Source organism: Sorex araneus, chromosome 2 (genome assembly GCF_027595985.1).
Source record: "Sorex araneus isolate mSorAra2 chromosome 2, mSorAra2.pri, whole genome shotgun sequence".
Lineage (NCBI taxonomy): Eukaryota > Metazoa > Chordata > Mammalia > Eulipotyphla > Soricidae > Sorex > Sorex araneus.
In genome coordinates this window covers 260,472,176-260,496,115 of record NC_073303.1, presented here as the reverse complement: position 1 = coordinate 260,496,115, position 23,940 = coordinate 260,472,176, and the positions used below count along the sequence as shown (strand labels likewise).

Sequence of the window (23,940 nt, the reverse complement as noted above, 5' to 3'; positions counted from 1 at the left end):
CGGGGCTTCCGAGTGCTCCTAGGCGAGTCCCGTAAAGCAGGGGGGCGTGGAGGCGGGCGTGCTCGCTGATCAAGCATCAGCCTCTTTCTCCAGGAAGTATGGATGCACGGAGGCAGGGCCACGCTAGACTTCTGAAAAGCAAACCCGTTCCAGCGCAACTGATACATCACGGGATCACCGGAGTGTAATGCGAGTGTCTCTGCACGGCTTCACGCTGAAAAGCAAGCAAGGCGGATGCAGGACACTGCCGTCACGCCAAGGGACACACACAGTCCCACCGGCAAGCCCCAACCTGACGCAGCCCTCGCCACTGCTCCAGACCCTCCTCTCTGACCATCCCGGGATAACGGACAAGCTGCAGCCCTCTGGGCCCCACTTCGACGGTCAAACCTCAGGTATTTTTCAGGATAAAATGCCTCATCAACTAAGCTATGTACGCAGTTCTTAGCATTTAATCGGTGCAATTAACGCACCTAATGCATTTAATGCTGTCTCCTGTTAGATGCCTGTTTTTGTGTTTTTTTTTAATGTGTCACTGACAAAGGCTCTGAATTTCTTGTTTTGGATTATTCTTTCTCTCCCAAGTGCCTCAGTGTGGTTGCCTAACAATGCACAGCACTGTCAGAAACGCACATCCCAGGGGGCAGATCTGTACCCTGCTTAAGTGGCGGAAGTGTGTACAAAAATACACAACGAAGCATGTAAGGTAAAGGAAACAGGAACAATAGCACACAAAAAAAGCCGGGACTGAGGTTAATGTACCAGAATCACTAAGTGTGGGTTCAAAGCAAACTCAGCCGCCAACTTCCCCACAGACTGAGAAAATGAGGTCAGGTCACAAATACGCCACAAAATCTACCAGGAGGAAAAAAAAAGGAAGAAAGACAAAAATGTAAAGGGAAAGGATTCCACTTCCGGTTTGGCCTCAAAGGACAGGTGGCATTTGGGAAAAAAGTAAGAAAAGGTAAATGCCTCACAACTTAATGAATGAGAAGCATGAAAAATCTGAGCACACACTGAGCAGACGTCCAGCGAGACTCTTGACACTTGGAAAGGAAGTTCCCAAGACCAACGCACTTGGGGCTGGAGCGATATCACAGCGGGTAGGGCATTTGCCTTGCATACGGCTGACCTGGATTCTATTCCCAACATCCCATATGGTTCCCCCAAGCACTGCCAGGAGTAATTCCTGAGTGCAGAGCCAGGAGTAACCCCTGAGCATCAAGGGGTGTGATCCAAAAAGAAAAAACAAAGACCGATGTACTGCAGTCTTCCGTGAACCTAAACGCTGGAGTTGGGCAAATTAAAGCAGGATAAAATATGCTAAGAAAAGTAACAGGTCGGCCGAGTGCCCGAGAACAGATGACTGGTTAAAGAAACTCTGATACAGCTACACAATGGAATACTATGCAGCTGTTAGAAAAGATGAAATTTGCATATAGGTGGACCAACATGGAAAGTATCATGTTGACTGAAATGAGTCAGAAAGAGAGGGACAGACATAGAAAGATTGCACTCATTTGTGGAATATAAAGTAACAGAATGAGAGACTAACACCCAAGAATAGTAGAGATAAGTACCAAGAGGAGTACTCCACAGCTTAGAAGCTGGCCTCACATGCTAGGTGAAGAAGCAACTCTGATAGAGAAGTGATCACCAAGCAAAGGGTGCTTGGCGGGCCCACTAGGGATGGGAGATACGGGCTGAAAATAGACTATAGACCGAACATGATGCCTACTTAATACCTCTGTAGCAAACCACAACACCCCAAAAGGGAGAGCGAGCAAATGGGAATGCCCTGCCACAGAGGCAGGGTGGGGTGAAGGGGACAGGGTGGGGGTGGTGGTAGGGATGCTGGGACCATTGGTGGTGGAAAATGGGCACTGGTGGAGGGATGGGTACTCAATCATTGTATGACTGAAACGAAAGCATGAAAACCTGTAAGTCTGTAAGTCTGTAACTTTGTCTCACGGTGATTCACTAATAAAAAAAAAAAAGTAACGGGTCGGGAATACAGCGTGGGAGCCTCCTTCCCAGGGAAGCCGTCTTCCCTTACGACCCGGCAGTCCCACTCCCAGGAAACCACACCCACGTAAGGACGTGCCTGACAAAGTCACAGCAGTATCACTCAGAGCCGTCAAAAATACCAAACACCCCAACTGTCCCCAAACATCAAATGTCCACCAAGTGGCAACAAATTTCCAAATGTCCTACTGAGGCAAGGAAGTTTTCTTCTCTCATTTAAAAAGGAACAAAATCTGTGTTGCAAGTTATAATGCCCAAAAGTAGAGAGAGAGAGTATGGGGAATATTGTCTGCCATGGAGGCAGGGGGAGGGGAGGAGAGGGGGGTATACCCGGGATACTGGTGGTGGGGAATGTGCACTGGTGGAGGGATGGGTGTTTGATCATTGTGACATTGTAACCCAGACATGAAAGCTTGTAACTATCTCACAGTGATTCAATAAAATAAAAAAAAAAATGGGGACAAAATACGGATGGACACACAGAGAGGATGAGCCGCAGAAATGTTGTGCACAGGGGCTGGAGCGATAGCACAGCGGGGAGGGCATTTGCCTTGCATGCAGCCGACCCGGGTTCGATTCCCAGCATCCCATAGGGTCCCCTGAGCACCGCCAGGAGTAATTCCTGAGTGCATGAGCCAGGAGTAATCCCTGTGTATCGCCGGGTATGACCCAAAAAGAAAAAAAAAAAAAGTCATGCTCAGTTATAGAAGCCAGATGCCAAAAATGACACAGGTCTGGCACTATGCTATCATCCACCCATGAAAGGTGAACAAGGAGGGGCAGACAGCAGCTCAGCAGTGGGCAGGCTGGGAGAAGGCCCCCAACTCTTGGGAGCAATAGAAATGTGGAGAAGTCAGTGCAACTCCATAAAAATGGTAGCACTGTAGCACAGTCATCCCATTGTTCATCAATTTGCTCAAGTGGGCACCAGTAATGTCTCCATTATGAGACTTGTTGTTACTGTTTTTGGCATATCAAATACGCCACGGGTAGCTTGCCAGGCTCTGCCATGCGGGCAGGATACCCTTGGTAGCTTGCCGGGCTCTCCGAGAGGGACAGAAGAATCAAACCCAGGTCAGCTATGTGCAAGGCAAAACACCCTACCCGCTGTGCCATCGTTCCAGTTCTTTTAATAATTCAACATTTTTCATAAGTCTCTGGTATAGTTTCAGAAAAAAATTTAAGGTATTAATGATTTAATTAAAATAAGGCATTATACCCGCAGCCAAAGAATGTGCTTTTATCTTTTCACCAGTATTTAATCACTCAGCACTGGGCAATTTGGAAATGTTTTTAATTTAAAAAATTAAGCAGGGGCTGGAGTGATAGCACAGTGGGTAGGGCGTTTGTTTGCCTTGCACACAGCCGACCCGGGTTCGAATCCCAGCATCCCATATGGTCCCCTGAGCACCGCCAGGGGTGATTCCTGAGTGCATAAGCCAGGAGTGAGCCCTGTGCATCGCCGGGTGTGACCCAAAAAGAAAAAAAATAATAATAAAAATAAAATAAAAAATTAAGCAAAATTCATAAAAATGGTAAAAAAAATGTTTACTGTACACACAGAACAAGTGAATGTTTGGCATGCAAATTACACAACAAGAAGGGAGAATTATAATGGCAGAACTGCTAGCGGGGCGGGAAGAGGCTATCTGAGAACCCAACTTGGGCCATGCTTTCTTCTTCGTCTCGGATGAAAAGCACAGCCTGGACCAACCAAGAGAGAGCCCCAAGGCTGCAGCAGCAAGGCGGCAGGGGAAACTTCTAGCACAGCGCACAGCGGTACTGCTGAAGAGGGAAGGGTGAAGGCCGGTCCAGGACGAGCCCCCGGGAGGAACCGTTATCTGTCTGCTTCCCGGCAGGACGCCGCGCTGGCACACACAGAGAAGTGGACAGTCAGGTGGGAGCAGAAAGGCAGCAGAGCTGATGGCGCGGTGAGGAGCCGTGTGGTAGCAGCCCCCTCTCTGGAGAGGGCCTCTGCGTCTGTCTGGAACACAGCCACACCCCGCCCGGCCACGCGCAGGGGAAACACGGGTGGCCCCGGGGATGTCCTAATGTAAGAGACTGGGATGGAGGCCCCGGGCACCGCCGAGTGGGGCCAAAGCCTGCGGCACACACCCTCCCCCGCTCCCTTAAAGCAAAAACAACCACCACCAACAGAATCAAATAATTCTCCTGTGTTTTGGTTTAACATATTTAAAGGGGAACAGTCTTTGTGTGTGTGTGTGTGTGTGTGTGTGTGTGTGTGTGTGTGTGTGCTTCTTTTTTTTCTTTTTCTTTTCTTTTTTTAATATTAACGAATCACCGTGAGGTGTAGTTGCAGACTTAGAAACTTTCATGATTGCATTCCAGTCAAACAATGTTCAAGTACCCATCCCTCCACCAGTGCCCATTCTCCACCCGCAACGTTCCCAGCATCCCTCCCCCCCCCACCCTTCCCACCCCCTGCCTCTGTGGCAGGCACAGTCCTTCTTACTCTCTCTCTCCTTTTGGGCGTTATGGTTTGTAACACAGGTACTAAGCAGCCGTCCTGTTTGGTCCATAGTCTACTCTCAGCACGCAGCATCTCCCATCCCGAGCGGGCCCTCCAAGCATCATTTACTTTGTGCTCCTTTCTCCATCTGAAAGGGAGCACTTTTTCTCCAAGTGCAATTTGATTTTTTTTTTTCAAAGTATAATAAGCCACTTACTGATATCAATCCTCTGTTCGACGGGCAAAGGGCTGAGTCGGCCGGCAAGCTTTGAGAGGCAGGTGGCCGCGAGCAGCTGCGCGTAGGAGGTCTGGGGAGAAGGAGGAGGCCCGCCGTGAGACCACGCTTGCTAGGACCCACCCACGCACTCGCGAGGCCAGAGCCGAGGGAGGGAGAAGCCGAGGGAGGGAAGGCAAGCGAGAGGGAGGACGTGACCCGGCACGCCCTAATGAAGCACCGTCCCGTCCCTACGCAGCCCTGCGTGTTCTGCCTCCGTGATCGCTCCATGCACCCGGCTCCACCTGGACGCTCCTCCGACCAGGGCGGCTGCTCTTCCGGACCTTCCCTACGCCCTCCCCACGCCGTCAGGCCAGCCTGGCCACCCACAGACAGACTCCGTCCTTCTAGGTCAGCCCCTCTACGCTCCGGCCACTAACTGTGCGCATAGCCCACCTTTTCTCTGCCTCGAGGTCACAGGCCAGCAAACTGACCGCCGCGTGCCTCCAGCCCCAGGAAGGACGGACAGTTTGTACTACTCGAAACGACTAAAAAGAACAAAAAGACAAACCCCAGGATATCAAGTTCCAAAAGCGGCGTCTGTTAACAGAATGGCAGTGAGTGACCCCCCCAGCTCGGGAATGGCAGTGAGTGACCCCCCCAGCACCTGGGCGGCACAGCCACCTCCGGGCCGTGATCTGAGGCTCATGCTGTCATTAGAACATCAGGCCAAGACTAGACAGAAGAGACTGTCCAGCGTGTAACCGGGAAGGGTTCAACTGGGAGGCAAGCAGTGCTTTCAGCTGCATGCAGTCACAGCGGCGCTAAAAAAAAAAAATAATAATAATACAATTCACAGGGCTGGAGCAATAGCACAGCGGGAAGGGCGTTTGCCTTGCTCGAAGCCGACCCGGGTTCGATTCCCAGCAGCCCATATGGTCCCCTGAGCACCGCCAGGAGTGATTCCTGAGTGCAGAGCCAGGAGTAACCCCTGTGCATCGCCGGGTGTGACCCCCAAAAAAGCAAAAAAAAGTAAAATAATTTTTTTAAAAATACAATTCACATTCACAGGAAATCCTCAAAAGAGAGGATGGAAATCAACAGAGTATGTCAAAAGCATCACCCAGAAAATCTCGTCACAGCAGAATTTGTACACACTACACACACACACACCATATACACACACCTATAAGGCTGCACACAGTTTCAAAGTGTCTCATTTCTTAGCCACAACATGAGGGGGGAAAAAAAGATGAAATAAAATCATACAATTTTTATAATAACTATTTTGAAATTTTATTATTGTTTTAATTTCTTTTTAAGAAAGCCTCTTAAACCAAGAGAGTTCTTTAAATCACCACTATTTCCATGCAGTAGTTGAAATAGTATATGCAAGGGAAAAAAATTTCATAGTACTAGCTCTTTGATGAGAAAATTGTTCCAAGAGTTGATAGTGTCAAAGCAACATATAAAAAGTAATTTGGTGGGGTGGGGGGCTGGAGCAATAGCACAGCGGGGAGGGCGTTTGCCTTGCAAGTGGCCGACCCGGGTTCGATTCCCAGCATCCCATATGGTCCCCTGAGCATCGCCAGAAGTAATTCCTGAGTGCAGAGCCAGGAATAACTCCTGTGCATTGCCGGGTGTGACCCAAAAAGCAAAAAAAAAAAAAAAAAAAAAGTAATTTGGTGACTGGAGTCCAGAGTGATGATAACACAGCCAGGTCAGGTGTTCGTCTCAAACGTGGCTGATCCAGCAGCAATCGCAACATCACACAGGGTCCCCCAAGCCCTCCAGTCTTGAATCCCTGAGCACCACTGGGTGTGGTGCACATAAATAATAATAGTAATAATAGTAATAATTTAGAGCAGGCAGATGACTCGGAGAGTGTCTGCCTCGGTTTTGAGGAGCTGAGATGTTATTAAATGCTGCTCAGATAAATAACACTGGTACTGATACTGGTCGCTGATGCTGTGCACTCCCGAAGGCCACAGTGAGTCTGAAATGACCACAGGACTCACCACAATGGAGAGCTGGGTAGAGTCTCACACACGCCGAGATAGTCCCAGAGAAACTGAGAAAGCGAACCCTGTAAGTAGCATCAGCTAAAATGGGTCACAGGTGGTGGTAAAACTGCAGCGGCAGAGGCCGGGCAGAGGGCCCAGGGCAGAGCATGAACTGGCTCCAGGCCCAAGTCTGACCGCTGGTACCACCCAGTCCCCCAGAACCTCAGGGCTGGCGGAGGTGGCACCTCACAGCACCGGGAAACCTCGCGCACACAGCAGTGGCCCCGGAGCCTCTGAGCACCGCTTGGGAAGGGCCCCCTCCGCCCCGCAGGAAAGAAAAAAAAAGAGCATAAAAAGCCTCGGTTGGATGCACTTGCAAAACTTGCGAATGACCGTGAAAGTCTCTAGATGAGGCATCGTCGGTGTGTGACTGTGAACCTTGCCTCTGTCGGGCACTGCGGAGTCAGCACCAACAGGGGACTACATCCTCTCGGTGACCGAGCTTCGGTCCCTGCGAATTTCTACCAGGAATGAAATGTGAGGACCCTGGCTTGCCCCGAGCCACCCCCTCCACACACACACCCCCGTGCACACACAGAGTTTAGTATTGGGGGCCCACAGGTGGTGCTGGATACGGAAACAGGTAAACAGGTCGTCCGTGTGCAAGGCAAGTACCTTACACCCTGTACTATCTCTCAGGCCCGTTAGAGCAACTTTTAAAGCTCAAGGCCAAGACAGAAATCTTCTTCGTACGTGAAGAACCACTCTGAGACACTGCTGAACACTTGAGAGTTCTGGAAATCAGCTTTGCTACAAATTAGATCAAAACAAAACAAAACACCCTAAATGAATTCAACCTCAAGTGACCAAGGGGTGCAAAAGGCAAACGATGCCTCGCACTTACATACCAACCTCAGGAAAGCATTTCAACAATAACTACGTCAGGATGGCAGGTAGCACCGAGCTGCCTCCCACATTTCTGCCACCACCAGAAGTTGAAGCAGGTGGCAAGATCTCTGTTCCAGAGCACTGTTTCTGGTTCAAGGCCATTCATTCCAGCAGCAGCATTTCTCAAACATTCCAGAATGCCAGAGCCAAGCACCTTTCCATATTTCAGAATCCACTTAACTGAGCAGTTGAAGGTCTTCTACCTAACCTCCAACTGGAGTGATGAATCAGCAACGTAATGGCGCTCTAAAAGGCAAATACCAGGAGAAGTTTTAATAGAATTCTATAGCTGCCTTCTAAGTGATGAATATACTTAATTAAAATCAGATGCTCGTGGCCGGTATCAATATTTGGCCGTAGCTACGGGAAAAGACGTTTTCAAAGATGAAATATGTAAAATCTCATTACGGATCAGGATTAACATATGAATGTTTGCGATCAATGTTGATGATGGGAAATACTAAACGTGAACCCCAGTAGAGCAAAATGTCGCTCCCCCAAAGAAAATCATCATCCCTGGGGCTGGAGTGATAGCACAGCGGGTAGGGGGTTTGCCTTGCACGCGGCCGACCCGGGTTCAAATCCCAGCATCCCATATGGTCCCCTGAGCACCGCCAGGGGTGATTCCTGAGTGCATGAGCCAGGAGTGACCCCCGTGCATTGCTGGGTGTGACCCAAAAAGAAAAAGAAAAAAAGAAAAGAAAATCGTTATCCCTTCACTAGCAGACCTGCATTACAGAAAACAATATATATTCAGTGCTTAGAATCTGAATTTCATCAACAAAACCCCATCACGCTTAGCCCTCTCTCTCGTGACGGCCGTTCCAGAGCTGCCCTGATTCTGTCCTGTGGGCCAGAGTGGTTTCAAAGTGTGCCCACCACTGCCCTCGAAGCTCCCCTACGCCAACGTCTCCCTGGCGCTTAGCCATCCCTGCCTTCCCAGCGACACCGGGAGGAGCTTGCGAGAATGGATGGGGCGGGAGGGCCTGAGCCCCGTCTCCCGGCCAAGGGTCTCCCACATGCCCGGGGCAAGGCTGTGCATCTCTGAGGCAGCCAGGATTCCCCAGAGTCCCTCTCTGTGGCCGAGCTGACCTCTCCCTCCTCTCCCTCCTCTCCCCTCCCCGCCACTTCCACGTCCTTCCATTTTTGTCATCACCGTCACCATGTCGAGTGCCTACACACACAGTGTGACTCCAGGGTCACACTCAGCGAGGTGGCGCAATGCCGGGATTAAACTCTCGGCCTCCAAGCTACAACCCTGGACCCCGAGTGGGGTGTGTGTGTGTTGTGTGTGTGTGTGTGTTTAAAGCTCTGAATCAACTTTCTAAACACGCAACATTTTTGAGTCAGGGAGATGGCACAAGGTTACGCATGACTGAGGTTCTGAACTTGATCCCTGGTACCAGACAGAGCCACATGTGACCCCAGCACTGAAAGGCCTGAGCATCCCCACCCCACCGCCCCGCCTTCAGGCCGGTGGCCCACCCAGGCCCACCACTGAGTGTGGCCCTATAAAACCGACACAGAAACTTCTGCCCACCAACAGACACACAGAGGAATCTAGAAATGATTTCATTTGCCCATGTCGGCCTTCGGGGCTTTTTATCTTTGCCAATGAAGTGAACTACAGGGCCGGAGCAATAGCACAGCGGGGAGGGCGTTTGCCTGGCACGCGGCCGACCCAGGTTCGATCCATCCCATCCCATATGGTCCCCTGAGCACCGCCAGGAGTGATTCCTGAGTGCAGAGCCAGGAGTAACCCCTGAGCATCGCTGAGTGTGACCCAAAAAGAAAACAGAAAAAGAAAAAGAAATGATCTACAGTAGGGGGCAGCGGCAGGGTCAGATCAGGCTCTCACCCACGCCCTGGGCGGGTTCATGAGCTGGCAGCAACCGCCGCCCTCCCCCCGAGAGCCCCTGGACCCGACACTTACTGTCCCTTGCTCTAACAGCAGCTGGCACTTGCTGAGACATTCCGGGCTGTCAATGAGTTCCAGGAGCACTTTCTCGGCAGCTACTCTCTGCGTCAGATCAGTCCCCACGTAGAGATGGGTACACAGTGCTTCCAGCTCCGTCAGACTCTGCGGGGGAAGCAACAAGGGATGAGCATGTGGCCGGAGTGGACGCCAACAAGACCGATCCGTGAACCGCTGCGGGACGCGGGGCACACACCACGCCTGTCCCCACCGAGTCAGGTGAGATTGGGCACGTTCGGGGTGGCAGGGCCGGAGACTGTCCTCCGGAGAGTCCGTCGAGGCCTGAGGAGATTCCGATAGCTGCAACAGGCGTCCCCCGGCCTCCCGGCAGTGCAGGAGTCGGTGGGTGGTCCCAGGACGGGAAGCCGGAGTTCACCCAGGAGAAGGCTCTCCTGGCCGTGCTCCCTGAACTTCAGCTAAAACCAGTCAGCAAGGGCAAGAGGCAGAGCAGCCTGGCGGGGCGGGGGGGGGGGGGGGTCAGCACAGGCCTGAAGTCATGACGCTCATGCCCACCTCCAAGGGAGACTGAGAATGAGAAGAGAAGGGATTAGCCGGCGGGCAGGCGAGAAAGAGTCTTTCCCGAGGCCCAGGGGAGCTAAGTTTCCTCAGCGAGGACGGGCGGGCGAGCTCAGCCACTTTACAGCTGGCCCAAGCGTGAGACTTCAATAGCGCTATTGAAAAAAGAAAAGAAGGAAAACACAACTAACCTGGGAATCATAAATAGGTGCTGACCTGGGGCTCCTAGACTGACTGTTTTTACCGCTGTGGGTGGAACGCTGCCACGCTTCTCAGGAACGCTGCTTGACCCCGTGTCCCAGCTACCCAACACGTGGCAGGGTCCTGTTTTAGGGCTCCCTCCCCCCCGACAAATACTCACAATCATTCCATTTCTGAAAATCTGATCTCAAGAGGGTGGACATGTGGACGTCATCTAAAGGACTCACGCAAAGTGAGTGCACAATTTCAGCGGGGGAGAGTTTCTGTGCAGGGCATCGTATTGAAAATTTCATGTAGGCTGAACCTGAATTAGATTTTTTTTTTTTTTGCTTTTTGAGTCACACCTGGCGATGCACAGGGGCTACTCCTGGCTCTGCACTCAGGAATTACTCCTGGCGGTGCTCAGGGGACCATATGGGATGCTGGGAATCGAACCTGGGTTGGCCGCGTGCAAGGCAAACGCCCTACCCGCTGTGCTATCGCTCCAGCCCCGTGAACCTGAATTAGATTATTACTACTTGGAGGCAGGAGAATTGGCACAGACTTCAATGCCAGGTGAGCACCTGAGGGAAGGGCTGTTTCTAACGAAATGGGAGCGTCTGTCCTCTCGGACCTGCGGCTGCCTTTTTGCATGAGACCAAATATCCTCTCGAAATCACCAAGGAACAGTAAAGGCAGTTTAACCCTTTTCACTTCTCTCTCCTTCGTAGCAACTTTATGCCATTTTCTACTTCCTGATCTGGGTCAGAGTTGAACGAGTCAAACTCCCAGGGAGTGACCGCCGACCGGCCAGCCCTGTGCTGACTCGCACTTGACCTTCCAAAGACCCAGGGACCGGACACGCACGTGCTCTCGTTTCTGCAGGCGCTGATGTCAGAGGAAAGGTCCCAGAGCAGCGGATTCCTCCCGGGTCTGCCCACAACTCAGGCTCAGGGCCAGGGCGCCTCTCCCCAGGCCTGCAGCCCCCGGAGACCCGAGCCCCCGTCAAAAGGCACCGGACAGAGCAAGCCCTCAGGTCTGAGAGCGCCTCCCAGTGTTCTGGGCAGCTGGCCCGCCCCCTCGGAGACAGAGCTGCGGGGATTCCTCCCACACGGCCCGTCCGCTCGTCTCGGAAGGTAAAAGGGACAGAAGCCGGGGCGGGAGGCAGTCGGGGGGGCCCAGCACAGGGGCGTCTGGTCTGCCCGGGCAGACAGCAGCGGGGTGAGCGCACTTGCATTTTCTTGGTTCTGGGAAGTTTTACAGGCAAGCACATGTGTATCTCTCTCTCTCTCTCTCTCTCTCTCTCTCTCTCTCTCTCTCTCTCTCTCTCTCTCTCTCTCTCTCTCTCTCTCTCTCTCCTCTCCTCTCCTTTCCTCTCCTCTCCTCTCCTTTCCTCTCCTCTCCTCTCCTTTCCTTTCCTCTCCTCTCTCCCTTTCTCATACACACACGCACGGGCGCACACACAAACACACACACACACACACACACACACACACACCAGCTCATCCATTGCAGGTGAGTCACACATTGCAGGTGAGTCTCACACACACACACACACACACACACACACACACGCATGCGCACACACACACCCCATCCCGGCTCATCCACTGCAGATAAGTTCCAGGTCTTTCTCAGAGTGGAGGCTTCCATCCTAGAGGAAAGGTCCCCTAAAAAACAACAAAGACAGATGAGCCCCAAGGAGTCTGCCTCCACTGAGAATGTTCCCTCGACCTCCTGCCTTCTGGAATTCAGCCAATTTCAGTGCTGATAGGAAGAGAAAAAAAAAAATCCTCATCGTGAAGCTGCTTCGTTTCCCACAAACCCTTCTTCTTCCTCCCTTTCCCGCCATTTCCTCGTCTCCTTGGCGGGCCCAAGCATCTGGGCCCCCAAGCACCTCCGTCCACCGTGAACTGGACAGTGTTCGAGAGCCTTCCACTTCACCCAAACCCTGACTCCTGCAGAGCCTTGACTCCAGCACACCCATTTTACATACCCCCCAAGTGAGGCGGGGGCAGGAGAACACTACGTCGAACCGTATCTGTCTGCCCCGAGCGAATTCCAAGCCCTCACGCTCACCATCCGGCCCTCCAGCCTCACCCCTACTTTCAGCCTCATCTCTGCACCACTTTCTCTTCACCTACAAATTCTTTCTTCTTGGAAACTCAGGAAGATGCTGAAAACGATCCACAAGTGCTAGAAATTCTGCATCTCGCCCACAGATTCCCCGCTCCCTGCTCTGGTGGGTCTGGGGTCCGAGGCACAGTCCGGACCTTGAGTCCTGAGGGTTCCTCCCGCCCCTGTTCCTCTTAGTCCTGCCTCTGGCGCTCGGCTTTGCCCAAACAGAGGCTGGGCCTTCAGAGCATCCGTGTCCTGCCACGCTCAAGCCAGCACACCTGTGATGTGTCCTAGAGGACCACCAACACTCTGTGAAGCCTGGATTCCCCGCCTCCCCGGGGCTCTGCAGTGTTTCCGAGCGGGGACCCCCGTGGCCCCCAGGGCTTTATTTTTCTCCGGGGTTTACTGGGCAGTGAGAGCAAGAGCACTGGAACCTAGGCTGGAGAGAGGGTCCGGGGGCGAGGCGCTTGCCGTCCCCGTGGCCGGCCCGTGCAGCAGGTCCAGTCCCCCACGTACCGCTGTGGGTCGTTCCTGCGTGAGGGCCGGGAGGAACAGCCCTGAGCACGGCTGACTCTCCATCTCGCTTTTGAAACTCCAGGGGGTAAAATCCTCCTGCGGGAGCACTGTGAAGACCGGGGGAGGCGAGAGTCTGGGGCCCCACGGGCAGGGCGGGCACAGCCTGTTCTGCCCGCGTCCATCCTGCTTTCCTACTGGCTCGGCACACCCTGCCTGGGTGACCCCTCTCTGGGCCCTCCCGCCTCCGTCCCCAGCCACTCCCGGACCACACCGGCGCCCTGGCCGGGCAGTAAGGAGCTGGCCCCGAGTCCCGGCTTCGGGAACCAAAGGAGGCCTGAGGGCAAGAGCCGTGGGCCAACCGCGGCCTCTCCAGTGCTCTGCATCTTTCTCCCCATTTCTCATCTTCTCTGCCCAGGCAGCCTCCGCTTACCTGCTCCCAGCTCCGGGTCTTCCCCACCCTGCCCTGCTTCCGCCCAGTAACACAGACCGGCTCCGGTGGGACGGAGAACCCCTGCTCAGGCTTCCACCCACACTGTCGGTGGCTCTCCTGAAAGCCCACCCACCCTGTCCCGCCAGCAGGCAGCACGCAACAGGGAGGGAGCCCCGGGAGAGCCCTTTCCTACACTGGGCGGGAGGTGGGAGACAGTGGGTCCCTGGAAGCCGTGTGCACCCCTCGGCCCAAGGGGTCTGTCTGGGCCTCCCGTGAGTCCTTCACTGGACCGACCCAACTTTTAGACTGTCCACCACCGCTATGACAAGCGTCCCTACCAAGACGGGGAGTTTTGTTTTGTTTTCATTTGTTTTTTTTTTTTTTTTTTTTTTGGTTTTTGGGTCACACCTGGCGATGCACAGGGGTTACTCCTGGCTCTGCACTCGGGAATTACTCCTGGCGGTGCTCAGGGGACCATATGGGATGCTGGGATTTAAACCCGGGTCAGCCGCGTGCAAGGCAAACGCCCTACCCACTATGCTATCACTCCAGCCCCCTTGTTTTCATTTGTAATGACTCTTAAAGAGTTTTTCAACTGACTCCTAAGATTCAGCCCCACCCCCCCGTGCTGGAGAATTCCTCCGGGGATTGAGTTGCCTGCCTTGCACTTGGCAAACCCCAGAACCACCATCCCAGCACTGCACAGGGTCCCCAGCACAGCAGGAGGCATCTCTGAGCTCCGCTCAGTGTGGCCCCCAAGTACAGATTTACACCTGAACTATGTCCCTATGCTACTCTCTGTAAGAGTGTTCCGGAGGCAGGGGACATAAGTCACATGCCCTTAGCTGGAGACGCTTAGAAACAGCCAAGAGAGGCCGGAGCAGCTGGGAAGGCTCCTGGGGAGCCGGATACAGCAGGGGCAGGGGGACCTGAGTCTCCAGAGGTGGGCGGGACAATGGGACACACGTCACCCCGCCAGGAAACCACAATCTCTGCTCTGACAGCCTCCCCTGTCCCCTTCCCTCTGTTCCAGCCTAAGCTTAGGGCCCATGCCTTGCCCTTCCACAATTCTTGGCCTGGGCTCGCACTGCCCGTTTGCCTGGAAACACGTGCCCATGGCGAGCCACCCGGCCAACTCCTCCAGCTCCCTCGAGAGCCTCTGGAGACTGCACACCCTCTGCAAGAAGAGACCACTGCAAAGTTCTGCGGGGGGCTGTGTCTTCCGCGCCCTGCAGCAGAAGGGCTCTATAAAGACCAAGGCAGCTCGCAGCAGTCCCAGCGTGAGAAAGCCTAGGAGTAGGGCTTGCCCGTCTCCAGCATGCAGGCACCCATGCACACACGCGCGCACACACAGACACACACACACACACACACACACACACTCGCGCGCTCACGCATGCACACGACTTAGCTGCCTGCCGCTTTCCTATGTGGCCGTATCCCGCGATTACTCCTGTGCTCTCGGTTTTCACGTGTACTGTGCAATTATCTGCGAATCCCGGGAGGGCTGGCAGAGTCGGATGATGTCATCCTTTATCCCAGAACTTTGCACAGGGCTGGAGACCCTGGAGGGCCGGGCGGTGCGCCGAGGGTGGGTGGGGGGGCTCCAGAAATGTCTGTGGAGTGACCGGCTGGGATGCCCGTGCCCGTGCGGTGCAGGCACCGTGGAAGCAGCCTGCGCCCCATCCTGCGCCCCATCCTGCGCCCCATCCGTGCGCCGGCACCCCGCCCGGCCCTCGTCCGCGCCGTCCCAAGCGCGAGCGCGCGCCCCGGCCCCGGCGCCGCGCCCCGCCGCCCCCCGCCGACCCGACCGGGTGCCCCGCGCCAAGGTAGAGGGAAGGGGCGCCGCCCCCGCCCCCGCCCCCGCCCGGCCTCCCGCGCCCCCGCGCCCCGCCGCGCCCCGACCTGGAAGTGCAGCGCCATCTTCCCGGGCCCCGGGCTGGAGCGGCGGGGCGGGGGCGGCGGCGGCTGCGATCGAGGAAGCCCCGGCCGACCTCGGGGTCCCGGCGCCGCTGGCTGCCGCCTCGCTCCCTCGATCGTTCCCGGCCACTGGCACCCGCGCGGCCCCGGCGTCCCCAGCGCTCGGCGGGGCGGGGCCCGAGCGGAGGGGCGGGGCCCGAGCGGAGGGGCGGGGCCTGGGGCTGAGGGGCGGGGCCTCCTGGGGCTGAGGGGCGGGGCTACAAGGGGGAACGGGAGGGGCGGCCGCAACGGAGCGGGGCCTGGAGAAGGGGCGGGACCCGACCGGAGGGACGGGCTACATGGGCGGGGCTTGGAGCGGAGGGGCGGGCTCCAGAGGCGGGGCCTGGTAGAGAGGGCGGGAACGGGGGGGAGACGAGGGTTCTTATGGGGCGGGGATTGAGTGAGGGGCGTGGCTACAAGGCTCCTGGGCGTGGCCTTCCCTCGGGGGCGGAGCCTCCTACCCCCACTTCTGTCCGGAGGTTCCAACCGCGTGCCTGCTGACCTCAGTGAGCCCTGACTTCTGACCCCAGGGCTTCCTTCCGCCCCAATGTCACGCGGTGTCTTGCACCCCCACAGCAGGGGCCGCCCTCAGGGCCCCAGTGTCTCCACTCTCCCGCCCCTAGGCCCTCCAGGCTTCGTCGCTCCCACCAGTCCCTGTCCGACCTGCAGAACCCAGCTTCCGTTTAGGTCTGCGGTGGTGGGCGGCGGTGGTGGTGTGGGGGACAAGACCCCTCCCCGCCGTGTCCCCGCGCATCCCGGCTGTGTTCGGGGGGCTCGGGACCACGCCTCCTGGCGTTCCGGGGACCAGGGTCAGTCTCCCACAGTTCTGAGTGCCACGGGCAGCCTGAGTGTCCTGGGGACCAGGGTACCCCTCCGGGTGTTTGGGGGCCCCCAGGGCCACACTGGGGGTTTGGGAATGCACACACGCAGGTCCCGTGCTACACCCCTACGCCCCCACACCCCTAGGACCGTTTGCTTGAACTTTATTTGGCTCTAGCTAAACTGACAGCTGTCTGTGTGCCGTTAGGTGCCCACATTCCAGCTTCCGCTCTCAGGTATCTTACTTGACAGCGACCTGCACTTTGCCCCAGATGACCCCACTGGAGTGAGGATGTACCTGAGCAGCATCGGGGGGCCCTGCTTTCAGGGGCTCGTCACGTCCCGTGGAAGGTTCGCTCTCTCCTGCTTGGGCTCATCTGCTCTGGGGAGGAAGATTCCTTGGATAATTGTTCAAGTTCAGACCTGAGAGGCGCAAACTCTCCACCAGTTAGTTTTGTTTTTGTGTTTTGTTTTGTTTTGTTTTCCAGTTTGGGGGCTGCACCCAGCTGAACTCAGGGCTCACTCGCAGCTGTGCGCTCGGGGATCAGCCTTAGCCGGGCTCAGGGAACCGTAGGTCGTGCAAGAGCCGGGCCCTCTATACTGTCTCCAGGCCCGTCTCTCTCTGCCTTTGCCACCAGAAAAACACCTTTGTTTGACATACGCTTGTGGAGGGGCTTCCCAGGAAGTGCTCGCCTCCCCAGGATCCGTGGCTAACGGGGCTGCACAGTTCATTGCGGGGCTTGAGCGTTTCGTTCTGCTCTGGCCTCTGGCCCAGTGGTGCCTGGGACGCCCAGGATGCCCTCTTTCCCCCGCCCCCACACCAAGGCCACAGGTGGCAATACTCAGGGGGCCATGCCGTCCCAGGGTTCAATCCAGGGACCCTCCGCTTGCAAATCATACACCCTTGGCTCCAGCGCTACCTCCCAGGTCTCCCTGCATCTTTATGGTGATCATTTTGTGGGTGTAGAATCGCATTTTTGCCCCACCCCCACCCCCAGCATTTGAAAATATTCCTACCTTGACTTCTGACTAGGATGGTTGCTATTGGGAAGGACTCATCGGTCTGAATGTTGCTTGGCTGAGGGTTATGTGCCTCTTCCCTCTAGTGGATACTATCAAATGCACCACAGAGCCTGGCAAGCTCCCCCGGGCATATTCGATATGCCAAAAACAGTAACAAGTCTCACAATGGAGACGTTACTGGTGCCCGCTCGAGCAAAATCGATGAACAACGGGATGACAGTGAACAGTAGCAGTTAATTTGAGTAACTGAATATGCCTTTGTGTGTGGCTTGGAACTCAGAAGCCACCTGCTGTGGGGTGGGGGACAATGTGACTCCGATATTTTTCAGTGAAAATTCTTACCAATTATTTCTGTCACCCTCTCCTCCCTCCTCCACGGGGAGCTGCAACTGCAGAGACCGCGGACCATTTGTTACTGAGGCCCATCCAATAGAAACCCCATTCTGCTGTCATCTAACCCCTCAATTGAATTTTATTTTGTTTTTATATCAGATGAATAGTGTGTTGATCCGATAACAAGTCTTGAGGGAGGCTCGCGTCCCAGGATTGTGTGACCACCCAGCCTGCACGCTTATGAGCCACAAAGGATCTCTATTGAATTCTCTATTCTGCAGTGCCAGGGATTGAACCCAGGACCTTACACATACAAGGCGTGCGCTCTACCATTGAGCCACAACCCCAGCCAGTGACTCCTTTGTTTTAGTTAGAATATCTCCAGCTCCGGAATATTCAGTTACCTTAGCTCTTCCATTCCTTAAACAGATTCTAGGGCTCTGATAAAATCTTTTACCTAAAATTCCTCTTTCATCTTATTTATTTATTTATTTAGCTTTTTGGGTCGCACCCAGTGATGCTCAGGGGTTTCTCCAGCTTCTGCACTCAGGAATTTCTCCTGGCAGTGCTTGGGGGACCATATGGGATGCCGGGGGATTGAACCTGGGTCAGCTGCATGCAAGGTAAACACCCTACCCGCTGTACTATCACTCCAGACCCCTAAAATTCCTCTCTCCTAAGTATCTAAGTTATATTATTTTAAAACCCTATATGAGGCGCCAGTATCTGAATCACACCTGTCGGTTTTCCTAGATTTTGGCAATAGGTCTTTTTTTTTTTTTAACTTGGAGGCCCCCCACCCAGTGGTGCTCGGGCACTCCCCACTCAGGGCGCGGGGTTGCTCCTGGCAGTGCTCAGGGGAGCGTGCCGTGCCAGAGATGGAACAGAACATGCCTACTAGCTCTCAGCGCGACTTCTCCCTGGTCCTGCATTTCCAAGAGTGCCTGAGAATGTCTCATTGAGTGTCAGAGGGCGTGGAAGGAAAATTGCAGGAGTTCTGGATAGATCACAGCTTCCTTCAAAGGAGAGTCCTGTGTTCTTACTGAATTAAGCAGGCAGAATGCCGGTAGTTCGTCTAACCCTGATGGGGGCTTGGTTTTAGGCGTGCTACCACTTTGTTTCAGTTTCGACATTATTCCTAGGTAGTTGTGACGAGTAGATCTTAAAACAGTAGATCTTGGGGCCAGAGTGTCTGTACAAGAGGTGGGACACTTGCCGTCCCACTTCAGCTTCGGCTGGCGTTTGAATGCCCCGCACTACATGTGGTTCCCCAGAGCACCACCAGAGGTCACTCCTGAGCACAGAGCCTGGGCACCACTGGGTATGGCCCCCCCCACTATCCTTGCCCCGCCCCCAAATAAATCTCAAGAGTTTCAGTTCTGTAGTTAACCGAGACCCTCAGCTTGTGGGGCTGAACTGCAATCCCTGTCTCCCCAGCACCGTGCAGTTTCTAAAAGCAACAGTTTAGGTGCTGTTCTGTTTCTTAGAATTCCCTCCTTCCTGTACAGGTCCGTCTTAAAAACGGACAGGTGGGCCGAGGGGATTTGGGGGTGGGAGGTGGCACCCCCAGGTAGTGCTGGGAGTGGGGGCAGCTGCCACCTGCACAGACAAGGGAACCCACTCGGCTGTGGTGTCCCCGTGTCCCAGCCGCTCAACCTTCCGAGGCCTCCGTCCCCGTCCCTGCTCCTGGCCTGAGACTGCCGCCGTGTCCTGCGCTCTGTGGCCACTCACGGTCAGTTGGGGGACGACCAGGTAGTGAGAGGCGCTGCAGGGATATGGGTCTGACCCTGGGGACATTCCAGTTCTAAGCCAATGACGCCCTGCTTTATCCATTGCTCCGAGTGAGTGCCTTTACGGTAACATCCAGAGGCCAGAACGAGAGGACCAGCGGGAGGGTGCTGGCCTTGCACACTGCCGGCCCGGGTTCTGTCCCCGGCACCACATAGGGTCCCCCAAGCCCACCAGGAGAGATCCCTGAGTGCAGGGTGGGGAGTAACCCCTGAGCACTGCACGGTGTGACCCCAAATTCCCCCCTTCCCCAAAAGTTACCATATATAGTATGTAGTTCATCTGTGTTCATACTGTATCTATAGTTGCACATAACACATACATCACTGTCACTGTATCACTGTCATCCCGTTGCTCATTATTTGCTCGAGCGGGCACCAGTAACATCTCCATTTTGAGACTTGTGACTGTTTTTTGCAAATCGAATATGCCAGGGGTAGCTTGCCAGACTCTGCCGTGCGGGCGGGATACTCTCGGTAGCTTGCTGGGCTCCCTGAGAGGGGCAGAGGAATCGAACCCGGGTCGGACGCGTGCAAGGCGAACGCCCTACCGCTGTGCTATCGCTCCAGCCCAACACATACATATATTCATATCTTGTACGTGCGGTTATATAACTGTCATGTAACCGATGGGTGCTCTAATCCCATGTGAGCGTTTCCATCCTCCCTTCCCCCCTTTGCTCTCATAGCTTATCCACGGCTCCCGCAGCTTAACTCAGCCTTCGAGCCACCTCCACGCTCCTCCTGCCACTCCGAGCGCTTGCGTCCCCAAGTCTCTCATTGCGCGAGTCTAACCCCTGTTTCCACATCCCAAGACCCCGAGTCCCACCTCAGCTTCTGACCCCCCTCTGAGGAGCAGAACCGGCTTCTTACTCTTAGCCCCCCTGCCCACACGAGGTTCCCTCACCTGGTCCCTTACGTTCGCCCAATTCCTAGATCCCAACCACAGTGGGAAGCTGTTGACTTAGCCTTAGAAAGCAGTATTTGTCACCTCAGAATTCAGGCCAGTGATTGTTATCTCAGTATTGGGCTCCCTGCCAGCACCCCCACTCCAGGGTACCTTTGTCATGAAAACAAGGCTGTGAGAATAACCAAAGCTAGTCTGGGGATAATTCTAGACATTCTGGGCCAGAGATGCCAGCGCCAGAAGTTTTCCCTTTAAATTTGATTATCAAAATACGCTTGATTATCACTTCAGAGATCTGTCTCGGGGACTAGAGAGTAGAGAGGGTGGGGCTTCTGCCCTGCCCGCAGCCGATTTGAATCTGGTCCTGGCACCTCACATGGTCCCCTGAGCTGGCTAGGAGTGACCCCCCCCCGAGCACAGAGTCCAGAGTGAGCCTGGTGTGGGCCCCAAGTCCCTGCCAATCTGCTTCAATTAACTTTCCCTCCCGTGATTTTCTCTCAAGAAAATATGCATACAACTCCATATCTCTTTTTTTGCCAATTAATAAAATTTAAGATAGAATTGTGTCACTACAGCTATTAACATTAACACCAAAGATGCTCCAGGATGTCAAATAATTCATTTCTATCGTGAAACTCAATTAAAGGAGGGACATTTGGAGCCTTAGGAGCTGCAGGAGGATCTTCCTTTATGGCCGCTCGCCTGCTGAGGAGGACAGGCGCGTCTGTGACCCTTTCAAGTGATTCAATTAACATTTGTCATTCTGGAACCTCGGGAAATCCTCCTCACGTCTCTGAGTTGTTGTTTCTGAGATCAGGATGGCAGTGAGTATGGCGGGAGGGCTTTATCAGAAGCGACACCACACTCCGGTCGTGAGCCAGTGTTCTAGAAACGCACAGGCACAAACACAGTCCCTGTGCCCATGTCAGCTGGCACTCTGGCGTCTCTCTGCCTCTGCATGCCTCAGTTTCTTTATCTGTAAAATGGAGACAAATTATAACAGTTTCATAGGTTGCTGTGATATCATTTGTGCATAATATATAAATCGGGTGTTTTTTTTTAATTTATTTATTTTTAATTAGAGAATCACCGTGAGGGTACAGTTACAGATCTATACACTTTTGTGCTTATACTTCCCTCATACAAAGTTCGGGAACCCATCCCTTCACCAGTGCCCATTCTCCACCACCCGTAAACCCAGCGTCCCTCCCACCCTCCCCAATCCCATCTCCCCCCCAACCCACCCTGCCACTGTGGCAGGGCATTCCCTTCTGTTCTCTCTCTCTAATTAGCTGTTGTGGTTTGCAATAAAGGTGTTGAGTGGCCGCTGTGCTCAGTCTCTAGCCCTCATTCAGCCCGCAACTCCCTTCCCCCACATGGCCTTCGACTACAATGTAGTTGGTGATCGCTTCTCTGAGTTGCCCTTTCCCTGGAACGTGAGGCCAGCCTCGAAGCCATGGAGTCAATCTCCTGGTACTTATTTCTACAGTTCTTTGGTGTTAGTCTCCCACTCTGTTATTCTATATACCATAGATGAGTGCAATCTTTCTATGTCTGTCTCTCTCTTTCTGACTCATTTCACTCAGCATGAAACTTTTCATGCCCATCCACTTAACTACAAAATTCTTGACCTCCTTTTTTCTAACAGCTGCATAGTATTCCATTGTATAGATGTACCAAAGTTTCCTCAACCAGTCATCCGTTCTGGGGCATTCGGGTTTTTTCTAGATTCTGGCTATTGTAAACAGTGCTGCGATGAACATACATGTGCAGATGTTGTTTCGATTGTACTTTTTTGCCTCTCTGGGATATATTCCCAGCAGTGGTATTGCTGGGTCAAATGGGAATTCAATATCTAATTTTTTGAAAATCGTCCAAATTGTTTTCCAGAAGGGCTGAACCAGTCGGCATTCCCACCAGCAGTGAAGAAGGGTCCCTTTCTCCCCACATCCTCTCCAACAGCGGTTGCTTTTGTTCTTTTGGATGTGTGCTAGTCTCTGTGGTGTGAGGTGGTATCTCATGGTTGTTTTGATCTGCATCTCTGTGATGATTAGTGATGTAGAGCACTTTTTCATGTGCCTTTTGGCCATTCGTTAAATCGGGTGTTTTGTGTGTGTGTGTGTGTGTGTATCTGTGTGTGTGTCTGTGTGTATTAAACACAAGGCCTCACACCTGTAAGGCAAGTACAGTACCACTTGCATTACAAACCCGGCCGTGCATAAGGTCTGGAGTACCAACAAAGTGTCTGACGAGTAAATTCTCCATAAATACTAACTAGAATAATCAAGCGTATGTCATTCTTTGAATAGCATGTTTAAAATGATATTTTAGGGGCTGGAGAGATAGCACAGCAGGTAGGGCGTTTGCCTTGCACGCAGCCGACCCAGGTTCGATTCCCAGCATCCCATATGGTCCCCTGAGCACCGCGAGGGTTAATTCCTGAGTGCAGAGCCAGGAGTGGCCCCTGTGCATTGCCAGGTGTGACCCAAAAAAGCCAAAAAATAAAATAAAAAAATAAAAAAATGAAATGATATTTTAATGGAACGGCATGATGACTTGAACCAGACATATAAAAGAGCCTGGACTCCCCTGTTTTATAACCTTCCTGTTACCTGCTATTTCCTCTTTGTCCCTCCTGCCCCACCCCACAGCTTCTCTGTGCTGGAGAGTGTTAGACAGCTGTGCCGTTTCCTCCATTATCAGTATTTCTACTTCATTCTAGAAGAATTACTTGTGGGGGTTTGGGTAGTACGTGCTCAACCCAATTTCAATCCCCATCTCCCCATGTGGCCCCCTGAGCAGTGCTAGGAGTGATGTCCGGGTGCCAAGCCAGCCCGAAGTCAGCCCTGACCACCACGGGGTGTGGCCCCCAAACTTCCTAAAAAATGGTGATACTTGACATCAAAATATCTCAAATCTTCGCTTTTTCAATATTTAGGATCTGAAAACCATTATCAACCACTTACTTTACATGTAAATAAAATAAAACCATTTACATGTAAACGGCACAGGAAACATTAGGGCACGTGCCCCTTAGCTTATGCTATAAATGCGGTTTAGTAAATGCACGCTGGGAGATTACCGAACACCTTCATGAGTTTGGGGACTCTGTCTAAGAATGGGAAATAGGGGACTACCTCCCCAAATTCAATTGCTTTTTGGGTCACACCTGGCGATGCTCAGGGGTTACTCCTGGCTCTGCACTTAGGAATTACTCCTGGCCGTGCTCAGGGGACCATATGGGATGCTGGGAATTGAACCTGGGTTGGCCATGTGTAAAGCAAATGCCCTCCCTGCTGTGCTATCACTCCAGCCCCCCAAATTCAATTTGACATAAAGTCCTTCTGAAGCACACCAGTCCTAGAAAGTTGATTTCACCTGTATTTCTCTCTTGTCATGGCAACAAGATTAAGCTCTATTCACTTAATTAAATGTTGCATGTGAAAACAGACTGACAAAGAAACTGTTTATTGCTTCCCATTGTTCGTATGAATATGAGCTATTTCACAGTCTTGATGATTGCATAATACTGAAAAGTATGCATACTGTTTCTTTAGCTGGTTTGGGGTTTTGTTTTTGTCTTTGGTATGTTTTGGTCTGGTTCGGTCTTGGCCACACCTGGCCATGCTCATTCCTGGCGAAACGTGTGGTGCCAGGGATCAACTCCAGATTGGGTGTGTGCAAGGCAAGATCCCTAACCCTCTACACTATCTCTCT

General features: G+C 53.5%; 1 protein-coding gene and 1 non-coding gene across 2 annotated transcripts in view; both read right to left on the bottom strand.

Annotated features, from left to right (window-relative positions):
- RANBP17 (RAN binding protein 17) overlaps positions 1-14,512 on the bottom strand; it is a 233,952-nt gene extending 219,440 nt beyond the window's left edge. The window contains exons 1-4 of the mRNA XM_055124757.1: positions 14,509-14,512; positions 12,966-13,072; positions 9,594-9,740; positions 4,713-4,803 (exon numbers count right to left, since the gene is read on the bottom strand). Of these exons, the coding sequence (XP_054980732.1) occupies positions 4,713-4,803; positions 9,594-9,740; positions 12,966-13,072; positions 14,509-14,512 (349 nt within the window). The remainder of the gene's footprint in view (positions 1-4,712; positions 4,804-9,593; positions 9,741-12,965; positions 13,073-14,508) is intronic.
- Positions 14,513-17,682: 3,170 nt separating this feature from the next.
- On the bottom strand, positions 17,683-17,785 carry LOC129402625 (small nucleolar RNA U13). The gene has a single exon (XR_008628738.1). It is a non-coding gene; the product is annotated as a small nucleolar RNA U13 (small nucleolar RNA).
- Between the last annotated feature and the right edge of the window lie 6,155 nt (positions 17,786-23,940).